General features: G+C 33.1%; 1 protein-coding gene across 4 annotated transcripts in view; it reads left to right on the top strand.

Annotated features, from left to right (window-relative positions):
• The window catches only part of TMEM232 (transmembrane protein 232), a 196,505-nt gene that overhangs the window by 73,090 nt on the left and 109,573 nt on the right, over positions 1 to 13,842 (top strand). For all 4 annotated transcript variants that reach the window (XM_074202033.1, XM_074202034.1, XM_074202035.1 and 1 more), the window contains 2 exons: positions 6,267 to 6,390; positions 11,646 to 11,898. In XM_074202033.1, coding sequence (XP_074058134.1) covers positions 6,267 to 6,390; positions 11,646 to 11,898 — 377 coding nt within the window. The remainder of the gene's footprint in view (positions 1 to 6,266; positions 6,391 to 11,645; positions 11,899 to 13,842) is intronic.

Raw genomic sequence — 13,842 nt, 5'->3', positions numbered from 1 at the left:
AAGAATTTTTCTGTGTTGTAAAATTCTAGGGAGCAAAGGGAAAATAAATGAAATTGAAATATGTAGTGAAAAATTGGTAAACTTTGTATAACAACAGATTTAAAAAACTTTTTGAGAATTTAAAATTATGATCAATGTAGCTTATTTATTATATATGTAAATGTAACACTACCATGGGTAAAAAAGTATACATTGGGCATTTGAAATTATATGTAAAAGGCTAAAATTCCTGGAGAATCTTATTTTCTTTTATTTGAAAATAGAAGTGTATTTGGAAAAAGACATAAATAAGCTTATAAAGCACAAATTCAGGAGACATTTGTGTGTAAAAGATACTTAATTATAAGGATAACTTTAAGGAAACATGTTGTTTTGCTTTAAGAGAAGATGTCAGCATGAAAACTTTATATTTCATGTAGGTTAAGGATTTAATGTTTAAATTTTAAAGAAGTAAAAATTGCAGATTTCTTCCCCCATGTTAAATGTAGATTCAGAAGGATAGTGTAATTGCAAGATGCCCTTTCCAATAATGTTGTATAAAAGTGAGGGGCTTTGGAAAATGATTAGAAAATTAAAAATTATGTAATCCTAATTAGATGGCTTATCAATGAATAAATTGTTGAAGAGTGTTATCATATAAACTATTTTACTGTCATGTGGTCAAACCTGGAATTAATGATTGATTGCTTTGTAGGGATAATGAGGGAATTTATCAAAGGTAATGACCCCCTGGATTCCCTGAAATTTTTAAATGATGTGTAAGATCTTGCTCTAGAACTATAGGTTCGGTTATAAATGTAATAATAGAAAGATTGCTTTGTGAAATTGAGTCCTTAATGTGTTACACTTATTACTGTTTTGTTAAATCTAGAAATATTCTAATGGGATGAATTCTGAAAATAATTTTTATTTCAAACATGAATAATAATTAAACAGGCTTATTATAGAGAATTGTTTGCATAAGAACTTGCCAAATATATATTATATATATATATATATATATATTTGAATTTTTGTGGTTATATATGTATGTATATATATATATGTATATATATATATATATATATATATATATATATATATATATATATATATATCTTCCAGCCAAAGGAGGTGTTTATTTATTGTAATACAGCAGGCTAGCCAAGGGGCCTCTAATATACCATCTTTCAAACAAAGGGATATGGGTCTGCAGATTAGAATTTAGTGCGACCAGGAAGATAGACCTTCTAGTTGAATTATGAAACATATTTGCGAAGAAGTTTTTTTTGTTTGCCAAGGAATACTCCAGATGGTGGGGGAACTTGACTGCTTTTTTAATGTTTTATAAAGTCACTTTATTTAATGTATTCTGATGACAGAGAAACTCAGAGTAAATATAGGTGATATATGTGTAGGGCAGGGGACTGATTGATTGTGACCACCCCCAATCCAGATTAGAATTAGAATTTAGTCCTTGGGAAGTGGATTCACTTGGAGATCTAATAAGATGGAATTACTATTTTTAGATCATGGGACTTTTAATTGGATTTTGTTATGTATCTGACATCAGGTATGATCAGCAAAGGAAGTACTGTTAAGTGAATTCTCTCTTGAAGTCTGGAAGTTCAAAGGAGGTTTGGACACCACACAGGTGACAGGTGTATTAGGAGAAAAAGCTGAAGGGGTGACTTTTCAGTTCAACCTCAGGTTGGACCCTTTTGACTTGACTTCCCCAAATGTGACATTTACATAATGTCTCACCAAATAAATCTAAAATTTGACTTAAGGCATTTCATTATTCACATGACCTCTACCTGGAAACTGACACTCAAAATTATATCTATAAAGTAATTTTCCTTTGATGTCCTATATCTTTATAGTAAATCATTAAAAGTCAATCTGACATACAAATTTTAGGTAAAGTGGAGTTTAATAGCTAGATAGGCCAACGTGTGGTTTTAACTAACTAACTAACATATAGCTAACCTCTGCTGTTAGCTATATACTTTAAGAAGAATTAAGATTCTCTTATTTTCTTTTCTTTTAGTTTATTTTGTGCTAGGGAAAGGATTTTTAGGTAAGAAGAATAAAGAAGATTATATAATCTCAGGATACACTTCTGTGCAGTAGCAGTTTCAAGTTATACTTTCAAAAGGGAATGTAAATCGGTTAAGTATATCAGGAGAAGAATCACCTATAGTTTACTTAAGAAACATTTTGGAAAGAAAAATAATTTATTTTAGTTAAGTATACTTGAGTTATTATTTTAATGAAGAAGAAGAGATTAAGGCTATTTGTATGTCACTTGCTGGACACTCTTTGTACAAAGATGGTCAACTAATATAAATGTTATAAACTCAAGTTAACTTGATAATTTTCAACATATTCACTTATTAAGTGAACAATTAGGGAAGTTGTATTTTTGTTAAAGTGAAGTGTATATATCAATGTGAAATGTGAATTTCAATAGCTTTAGAATGTTATGGTCTGATGATGAAATTATGAATCTGTCTGATAAGATGTTATGTTAAGTAGTTCCTTTACCAGACGAGGAGATCTCAACAAGTCATCTGAATTGGAAATATAAATAACTCTTCAGATACAGAAAGATATTGAATGTCTCCAGGGGAAAAGAGTGAAGCCAGAGAAGTTCTTCTTCCTCTGTTGTGTCTGTGATATGTGTATGGTTTGTTTGGTCAAGGTTCCAATAAAAAAGATAGGTCCCAGGTGGACGGGAGAGAGAGAGAGAGAGAGCAAGAGAGAGAGAGAGGGAGATAATAGAAACTGAGAGAGTATCAAAGATATTGTGAGAGGACTTTAGATGCCAAAACATATATATATATATATATATATATATATATATATATATATATATATATATATATATGTATGGAAAAAAGGAGGGATTGAGTGGAATATTCCCTCTAAAGAGTTAATATTCCTACTGAAGTCCTCTCAGGGTTAAAAACCATTAAAACAAAGACAGACTATTGCTCTTAGACTAGTCTTAGAAGAAAGAGGGAAAGAGGTCTTGCCTGCCGAGTCAGACACCCTCCTGATTCTGTTAGGGAGGGAAATAGTGGAATACTTCCCTACAGAGACTGCATTTTTAGTTAGCCACCTATTTGATGATAGACTGAGAGAACAGTAGACTGCCTTCTCTTATTTGATGATAAGTACTAAAAAGTCCTTGAATACTCAGACATTAATTCACTTAGATAGACAACAAAAGGTCATTAGAAAAATTCTGATACCCTCACCATCTGGATGGTAAGGTACTGTTCTATGAAAACACTTTAATCTTCTCTTTGTAACTGGGAAGATTTTTTGTGTTAACATTGTAACTCTGAAAACATTACCCAATCAGGTTGGAAGAGAGAGGGCTAGGGAGGGGAGAATCACCCTAGGCCATATAATCTTGCTTGACTGTCACCTTGAGGCAGCTCCTTGATCTTACTATCTTTGTGAGACTTGGAGTGTGCCCTTTTCAAGAAAAACCAAAATAAACTTTCTTTTTTCCTCAGAGGAGTTTCTATTTTTAAGTGGATTTTTATCCCACACATCTCTAAACTTAAAGAATATTTATCCAAAAATAATTTTACCATTGTACCAACAATTCAAATACAACGGATTTCCACATCCAGGAATTTTTTCAACACTTTGTCTTCATTGCCAATAAAATACAAATGCCAAAATGCATAATAAATTCTGATTTAACAAAAGCATCTTATTAGGAGAGAGACATATTTCACTTATAGAAAGACTGAAATAAATAAATAGATAGATAAATAAATGAAAGGAGAATGTTTCTTGTAAAAGCACTGTAATAATCCATTATAGATGATTTATACTGATTGTTTTTGTTTCCTATTTTAGTAGCATTGCTATTGGATCTTTTTTTTTGTTTCTTATTTTAGCAACATTTTTTTAGAATCAATAAAATTTTCAATACTTACAAGGAAACTCTGGAATACAAACTTTTGATTAGGAGATGGATTCAGTGAAAATAAATTCATACTAATCAAGAAAATCATGTACTTGCCCTTGTGAGATTCTTGTTTTAATTGATATTTTATTTTTCTAATTGCATGTTATGAAAGCTTTTCAACATTCATATGCATATGATATTTTTAAGTTACAAAATTTCCTTCCACTCTCCCTTCCTGCCCCCGCCCCCCTCAGGAGTGAACAATCAGGTTTTAAATTGTACATAGACATTTGTGTTAAACATGTTTTGGATTAGTCATTTTTGGTATGAGGAATTAAGATTAAGAGAAAGAAGAACATAAGAGAATTTTTTTTAAAGTGCATTTTTAAAAAATGTTCATTAGATTTTAAAGGGATTTTTTTTTGTTTTGCTTTTCTTCCCCTGGATGAGGATAGCATAGTCCATAGCCAATCTAATAAGGTTGTCCTAGTTCTCTGAACTGCTGAGAGGAGCTACATCTATCAAGGCTGATCAACTCACAATGTTGTTAATATGTACAATGTTCTTTTGGTTCTGCTCCCTTCTGCTCAACATCAGATCCTGTAATTCATTTCATGCTTCTCAAGAGTCCAACCTTTTATGGTTTCTTATGGAACATATTCATATACCATAATTTGCTCAACCATTCCCCAATTGATGAGAATCCCCTCAATTTCCAGTTCTTCGCAACTACAAAAAGAGCTTCTGTGAATATTTTGGAACATGTGGAACTTTCTTCTAGGTATAGACCTAGAATTGGAATGGCTGGATCAGAGTGTATGATCAGTTTTATTGCTTTTTGGGCATAGTTCCATATTGCTCTCCAGAATTGTTAAATCAGTTCACAACTCCACCAGCAATACATTAATGTCCTAATCCTCCCACAACCTCTTCAACATTAATCATTTTTCCTTTTTGTGCTCTTAGTCAATCTGATGGCTGTGAGGTGATACCTCATAGTTGTTTTAATTTGCATTTCTCTAATCAAAAAATGATTTTGAGGATTTTTCATATAATATATAGCTTTAATTTCTTCATTTGAAAACTGTCTATTCATCTCCTTTGACCCTTTGTGAGATTCTTAATCTCTAAAGGAATAAAAGAGTATGGTGGCAAATAAAATTTTTTAATGTCAAAGAGATATCTAGTAGATTTCATAAAGTAATACAAGAAAATTATCACATTTGTTGATAATTGACTAAATTAAACTTTCATTGTTCATTTTGTATCATTTATCAAATATTATCTGCACTTCAATATTTATACAGGTATTTATTTTGTACATTTGTATAGTACTCAAACATATATATATTCATATACATATATGTTTATGAATTTTATACATTATGCAAACACACCCATAGATATAAATAATGAATGAGAGATGTGTAATAATGAATAAGGACCACCTCAAACCTCAAGACTTGTGTTCCAATACTGAGTCTGATATATATTGACTGGATGAGCTTGGACAAGTCTCTTAACTTCTGGAACATGCATGACTGTGGGAAAGGGAGACCTTACAGAAATAGTTAAGTGAAGAGAAAGAATCTGTTTGAATAGGGACAGAACATGATTTTTGTTTTAGATATTTTGAATTTCAATTCATTTTTGATTAATTTTCAATTATTAATGAATCCTTATATTTTAACATTATATCTTGCCAATATATGAGATTGCTAAGAATATGAAGCAAATAATTTTTAATGCAGTTATAAGGCTGCAGGAGGGACTTGTCTGGAATGATTATATTAAATTTCATTAGCATATTACTTTGGACAAGCCACTCTTTAGTTCAGTTGTGCACAATTCTTTGTGACACCGTTTAAGGGTTTTTTGGACAGTTATTGCAACGGTATGTCATATCCTTTGCCAGTTGAAGAAAGTGAGGCAAATTGGGCTAAATTACTTGCCCCGGGTTACACAGCTAGCTAATACCTGAAGACAGATCTGAAATTTCACCACCTTAACTCTAGGCCCAACTTTCTTTCCACTGAACCAACTGATCCTTGTCACTCCTCAGACTGTTTCCTGAATGAAGAGGTTGGACTATTTATAATTGTTTGGATATATTTTGACTCTAAATTCCATGATCATTCTTCCTTATGGGTATGTGATCAGTTCTTCACCTTACAGAGTCTTTGTAAATTCTCTATAAATTTTTTACAATTTCAAGAAGACCTTTAACTGGTAATGCATATGATTTTAAATACATCTGGCAAAAAGGAACTACTAGATACCATTAGGCATCTAACTTTTTATTTTTTTAATAAACTGACCTTTTAGTTTTCACTGAATTTGCTCTTTAATTATATAGGCTGGATTCAGTCCTTGGTTTGTTTATCCTTGGAGATGCTGCAAAAATAAATATTTCCTGCTTGAAGACTTTAATGAAGCTTGGGAAAGATTTTATTTCAAGGTGTATGTCTCCCCAGAACCAGGTAATAGTTAACTTAAATATTAAAGGAAATTTTATTTGATGAAAGCAAACATTAAATGGATAACAGAATTTCTTTTGTTATTCCTTTAAAATTTAATGTCTTCTTGGTCTCAGAATTTTGAAATAAGATACAGAATAAGAATTTTTTTCATGGAAGACTAGAATTTAATATATTTGTGTCTTTTTGCTCCTTTCTCAACTCACTATGACACTGCCCCTTCAGGGTTAAAGGGTACTTTGAGTAATTAAGGATTATTTTCTAGTACTCTGCCTCCCTCAGTGTGCTTCCACCCATGAACAGCTGTTGGTTTCAATCAATCAACCATAAGAAGCAATTATTTGCTACAGCGATAGAGATGATTAATAACATTCCCCACCCCCACCCTCAGTTTGTATCACAGTTTGCCTTGGGTATAGGGAAAAGTGGAATCAAATTTAGTACTAATGAAAAAGGTAACTCTTAACTCCTGGAAGAACTCATAACTTCTAAAATAAGAACTCTTAAGATTTCATTCTGAGATTATTTAATGTTGGTGAATTAAAGCCTTGGGGCCAAATATTATCCTTCTGTGTTCCTGAACTAAGAATAGTTTTAACATTTGAAAACAAAATTAACTATTGTAAAATGTAAAAATATTTTGGGGTTTTTATAGAATAAAAAGTAGTAGAATAGATTTTATTATTTAGTCCTAGTTCACTGACTTATGTTCTAAGGTATGGTGTAGTTTTTTTTTTTCTTCTAGACTCTTTTCTTTACTGTTTCCAGTCTGTCCTTGGCATCTAATGCAGATATTGTTATTATACATTTTGAGATGATGCTAGGTCATTGAGGGAAAGTCCAACTTTTCCAACCATCCAACATTCTGTTTCCCTTACAACCAAAAAGTGAAGACTGAAGCCAAGAGGACAAAGCTCTCTCCTTTTAACCTAATGTAAATTCTTCTCAGGGACTTTCTGTGCTGGAGGTTTTCACTAATAAGCTGCTAGATACTAGTTTCCTGATTTCAAATGATGATTTTATAAAAAGCTTTAGAGAGTATATCCAAGTACCTCAGTGAATCCAGACATATGTTGGAACTGCTATTCCAGTTTATCTAAAGGCTTTTGAAGTCATCTATGTTGATATAGGACTCTAGGCACTTTGTTTAAAGCCTATGATTTAATTGCCCACAATTGAAATATGTTCTCATCTAGTACTTAACTGTCAGGGCATAACATGTTCCTAACTGTTTTAACTGGAATGACTTAATTACATATATATATATATATATATATATATATATATATATATATATATATATATATATACTATGAAAACTAGGATGTAGGGTGTGAACAGGGAAGACTAATATCTCTGTTATAAGGGTTGCTGAGACCTTTTCAGTGACTTTGCACCTTTGGTGTTCACTGGCAAACCATTTTGGCAATAGCTAAACCAGGTTGAGAATAAACAATGGGTCTTAAAACTATTAGGGAGTTAGGGGGCTGTCTACCTCAACTATGTGAAGACTTTTCCTGATGAAATGAACAAATGAGAGCAATTTGTTCCAACAACCTTAAAGGTAGTTGAATCAGATACTAGGAAAGCTTAGAGCTTGAGTAAAGCAGGAAAGTCTTTAACACTTGATCATCAGTATAATATTGCTATTATTTTGTCCAATAATCTCTTGGTTCTATTCACTTCATTCTGTATAAATTCATTTAGGTCTTTCCAGGTTTTTCTGCGAAAAAAGTACAAAACTTTTTGCAAAGAAAATCAACTCATTATCTGTGCCTGAAATGTGCACATGCTTATGGACAACACTAAATCCAGTAGATGTTAATCACACACTTGTTGTGAGAGACCTTAGCAGGTATTAAATAGCATCCCTGAGTGAAACAAAGTTGGAAAATGAAGGCCAGTTCACCAAAGTCAGAGCCTGATACCCATTTGTTTGACCACAGTGAAGTGGAATATTGTGAATCTGGTGGTTTTGAAATCAAAAGTAAAGTAGGCAACAAACATGTATGCCTGACAAAAGAAGTAAAAGACAGGTTCATAACTATGTGATTACCACTTGCAGAAAAAACTCTATGCTTCAACCATGATGAATGTTGATATGGTCAAAGAAAAATGTTATGAAAATCTGGAGACCTTTGTCATCAGTGTGATAAAAGGACAAACTTATAATTCTAAGTGACTCTAATACAAACATAACAGCAAACATGGCAGGGAATCCTTGGGAGGACTAGAGTTGGAAACAACAAAAGCAATGGACACTTACTACAAAAGACTTGTGTATCTCATGACCTTCTCATCACCAATACTGTCTCCCATTTGCCTTGATGCAATAAAACTTCCTGCAACCTCCCAGCAAACACTGACATTTAAGATTATGTCATGCAAGAGGAAGAGAAAAAAAGAATGTGAAAATGATGAAGGCAATGTGTGGTGTAGAGTGCTGGACTGATCAGGCAAATATTCAGATTCAACAAAATCAACAACCCCTACCTAAAACAACTACCAGAAGGTTTTACTATCAACAGATTATAGTACTTCTTCAAGTGGGAACAGTTCATTGCTAACTTGGAGGGAAAGCTGAGCTAATACATGGTTGGCCAGAGAGGAGATGAAAAGGAGCAAACAACTTACAGAGATTTAGTGTACAAAACTGTATTTGTTTATGTGGCCAGAACACTTGCAAAATTCAAGATTAGTTTGACAAAAATGGTAAGTTCAAAAGTTAAGAAATAAAAAGCAAGAACTCACCCAGGGTTTACTAGCAGGATTGTTTATCTGTTTCTGAGAAGGCAATGTCTAAGATCAACAAAAACAAATTGCAAAGGAAGCTTTGAAAGATGCAGAATTCTTGGATCAGTGAGAGTGTGGACAAAATTCAGTTTTACATAGATAGTAACAATCCAAAATTCTTTTATAATGCCCTGAAGACTATTCATGGATGAAAAACCAAAGGTGCTTCTCAACTACTCAGTGCTGATGGAGTCACATAAGGACATGATGCTGGAGAAATTGCATAAACTCTTCCATAGTCTTCTCAATAGATCAGGTTAAGGTCAATCTCTCTCTACTCCAATGTGGAACTAAAGAAGAAATGTTGATTATCTTTTGGATTCTTTCCTATAACAAAGCACTTGATGCTGATTCTATTTAAACTGAGATTTAGAAAGCAGGGGATCTACTACTCATACAAAAGCTGATTGAAATTTTCTTGTTATATGACAAGTGAAGGTTATCCCTCTTATCCCTTAGTACTTAAGGATGCCTCCATTGTAATAGTCTCTCTCTCTCTCTCTCTCTCTCTCTCTCTCTCTCTCTCTCTCTCTCTCTCTCTCTCTCTCTCTCTCTCCCTCTCTTTCATAGCTGACAAGATTCTTTCCACAATCCTTAACTTTAGGGAACATATTATATTGAAAAAAGACATTTTCTGCAAGATTTATTTGCTTTAATTTATTTTAGGTATATATACATATATATATATATATATATATATATATATATATATATATATACACACACACACAGAGAGAGAGAGAGAGAGAGAGAACCACCTGGCTGCACCTATTATTATTATTATTATTATTATTATTAATTTTAATTTTTTCTCTTTCCTTTATTGCTCATGTGGGTCTATATTTTGTGGGGAGGGGGTATTATGTTTACTCTTAAACAAGAGCATTTTAGTAATGTATAAAAAGATCATTTGTACAAATAAGAATAAACAAATAAATGGGAAAAAGGAAAGAAACCAATATAAACTGCAACTAAAATTGAACTCTTGTGAAATTTGTATTTTGGTCCAATTTTGGTTAAAAAATATTCAACACTGAGATGAAAGGAAAAACAATTTTTCAGAACAGAAAAAGTTTAATTGGCTGATCCTTTACCTGCAAGATGGTCATTTATCTGAAATGAGAGCCTGCTTTCCTTCAGAAACAAGGAACAGTTGATTTGGTGTTTGCTGCCTGACAGACAACTCCAGCAAAAATTCCAGAAGCAGAACAGAGTTCTGAACACCATGTTCATAGAGTTTACTGAGACCTTTAATTGTGAGGCTTGTGAAAAATTATGGCAAAATTTGGCTTCCTAGAGAAGTTAATCAGTACTGTATGTCTGTTTCATGATGGCATGCTTGCACAGGTTCTATATAATGTATGATGCTTTCTCACTTTCCCAATTACCAGTGTAGTGAAGGAAGTCTACGTGCTTACCCTCCCTGATTTTTATAAAACATATTTTCAGCAATGTTGTCAGACATCTTCAATGAGGATGAAAATAGCGCCAAGGTCAGCTACTGCACAGAAGGTAAATTATTCAACCTGAAAAGACTTGAAGCTAAGACTAAAGGTTGTACACATAGATGTTGTGACTGACGCATGGATTAGCAGAGTTAGTTACGTTTGAAAGTCTCTGAAAGAAATGTGGGATAGAAAAGGTATTAGAATACCTACGAAACTAAAAGTCTGCAGAACCATTGTGCTGACCTCATTGTTGTATGCTTGTGAAGCCTGAATAGTATAACAGAGCCTTCCAGGAAATTGGATTGCTTTCATTTAAAAATCTTAGGAAAATTCTGAATATCACCTGGCAAGATAAAGTACCTGACATTAGGGTGTTTTTCTTGAGTGAAATTTCTAAGCATACAAACCCTACTGAAGAAGAGTACAATTCCTATGTGCTAAACTTGTGCTTGAATATCAGATGTATTTTTGCCTAACATACTATTTTACAGAGAACATACATAAGACAAGTGCTCAAGAGATCAGAAGAAGTGATCCAAAGATAACTTTCAAAGTCTTTCTACACAACTTTGGAAACAATTATGTGAAATGGAAGACACCAGCTAAGGGCTTCCAGAATGGCATGTCAACATCAAAGAAGGTGCTGTGCTCTCTGAGAGATGCAGAATTGCAGTAGCTCAAACAAAACATGAGATATAAAAATTTAGAGGTATTTCCACTTTGAATATTCATGAGGATTATTTGTGCTCCTGTTGTAGTAGAGTGTTTTTACTTTATATTGGTCTGATCAGTCACAGTGGGGCACATTGTACCTTGACTCCAACATAATGATGTCATTTTGATCCTCTTCAAGAATGGACAACCAACCAACCAACCAACAGTTTAAAATCTTGTAGTTAATTTTAAGATAAAATTCTACAATTATTTCATACATACATATGTGGAATTATTTTGCTAAAAATCTCAATCTTGATAAAGCACAAATAAGATGTCTAATAGATGTTTTTTGCATATTAGGAAGAAAAAAAGGATAGTGACTCTCCTTGGGAGTGGAATCTAGCCTTCATATATATAACTATTCTTGGAGACATCTGTCTGCATGCAACTACATCAAGTTTGCGTAAAACTGCATTCATGGGTTACATTTCTTGTGAAGACCTCTCAAAATATCTAGAACTGAAGAATACAAAATCAGCAGAAACTGTGGAATTAAGGGCAGCAAATTTTTTAGACCTTTTAAAATATTTCTCTTCACAAATATCAGATAACTGTAAGTACAAGCATTTGCATCTTGATTAGTTTAAAAAGTTGTAAATTTTTATATATTTACCTATATATGTACCTTGAAATATCCAATTTAGCCTTTTGAAACAGTAGAGGTAGAAAAAAATTAATTTGTATCATAGCTCTCCAAAAGAGAATTTGATAAATGGGGAAGGAGATGTGAAAAAGATGGGATAATTATGTACTGTTGTGAAGTTGTGAATTGGTCCAATTATTCTGAAGAAACTTTTGGAACTATGTATATTTTTGACTTAGAAATATCACTAATAGATCTATATTCAAAGGATATCAAAGAAAAAGAAAATGTACTAAATATAAAGGAAAAATATTTATAGCAGCCTATTTATTATAGCAAAGAATTGGAAATTGAGAGATGTCCATCCTCTGTGAAATTGCTGAAGTTATGGTATATGATTGTGAGGCAATACTACTTTGCTATAAGAAATCATGAATAGGATTTTTTTTTCAGAAAAATCTGGAAAGACCTCTAAGAATGTATGCAGAGTAAAATGAGCAGAACCATGAAATCATTGTTCATAGTAATAGCAACTTTATATAATGAAGATCAGCTGTTAAAGATTTCCTACTTAGCTCAAGCTCTAAATGCTTCACTGTGCCTGCTTCAACTAGCTTCATAGTTGCTGGAACAATTTATTATCATCTGTCCATTCCAGTGAAACAAGTCTTCATATTCTTGGCATCCTCATCTACTTGGCATAGATTTTCCACAGCTCAACAAAAAATTTGAGACTTCTTATTTATATTCAACATGGTTTGTACCATCTGCCAAAATGAATTACCAGGATGTGTAATTTATGCTATAACTTCCTGAAGCCACAGGTAAGAATAAGAAGAATCAGATAGACATCAAAAGTGGAAAACAGCCCTAAGAAGGGCTTTACATCTCTCATGTGAAATTTACTGGTTTTTCACTGTACATACCTTCAACTCCAAGATTCCAAGGTCACCCAGTGCATCTCTAACCATAACTAGACATCTTAATTTTAATTTTGTCTTGCCACTGGACTCCAATCACTCTGTAAGAGAGAGTGAGGACAATGACTTCGCTTATTCACTTAAGTATAATTAATGCCAAATCAAAAGATATCACTTGTAGCATTTTACCATTTTTATTTAACTACAAGTCCTGTGGAAACAGGGAAGTGGCAAAGCAACAGGTGGGAATAGACTGGGAATAATGTACACAGGTGGTCCAGTCTTCTCAATGTAGTGAAGAAATCCCCTGCATGTCTGTTTGAGCAGTCTTTTTGAAGGACCACATTACTGATTACCTCCTGGAGTGAGGAAGGGGATAGCAAAGAAACCCTGAAATTTTTCTGCGTTACCCAATACTAGCTTAATTACCACTGCAGATAGGGAGCCCACCCTACAAAAACTTTTGTAAAGATGATGTCATTCACTAACATTCCTGGAATGTATGCTTGTTTATGGACCACACAGACCAACAGCTCTTGTCATGAGAGAGCTCAGCAGGTATCACTTCCAAATAGTAACTGAGTAAAACAAGCCTAGAAAATGAAGTCCAGCTTACCAAAGCTGAAACTGGATACACATTTGTTTGGAGTAACCACAGTGAAAGGGAGCAGTGTAAAACTGGTAGGTTTTGCAATCAAAACTAAACTAGCCAACAAACTTGTATCCCTACCAAAACGAATAAAAATACAAGCTCATATCAATGTTCTTAGCACTTGAAGAAAAGTTCCATGCTCCAACCATGATGAACCTTGATGAGGTTAAAGAAAAATTATATTAAGATCTGGAGACCTTCATTATCAGTGTTATGAAAGAAAGCAAACTTTTATTTCTGAGTGACTTTAAAGCCAGAATAGACACATATTAATAATCATGGCAAGGAATCCTTGGGAAGAATGAAATTGAAAACAGTAATGGACATTGACTACTGAAGACT

Source organism: Macrotis lagotis, chromosome X (assembly GCF_037893015.1).
Source record: "Macrotis lagotis isolate mMagLag1 chromosome X, bilby.v1.9.chrom.fasta, whole genome shotgun sequence".
NCBI classification, from domain to species: domain Eukaryota; kingdom Metazoa; phylum Chordata; class Mammalia; order Peramelemorphia; family Peramelidae; genus Macrotis; species Macrotis lagotis.
The sequence above is the reverse complement of the archived record's forward strand: the minus strand, read 5'-3'. Positions and strand labels throughout refer to the sequence as shown.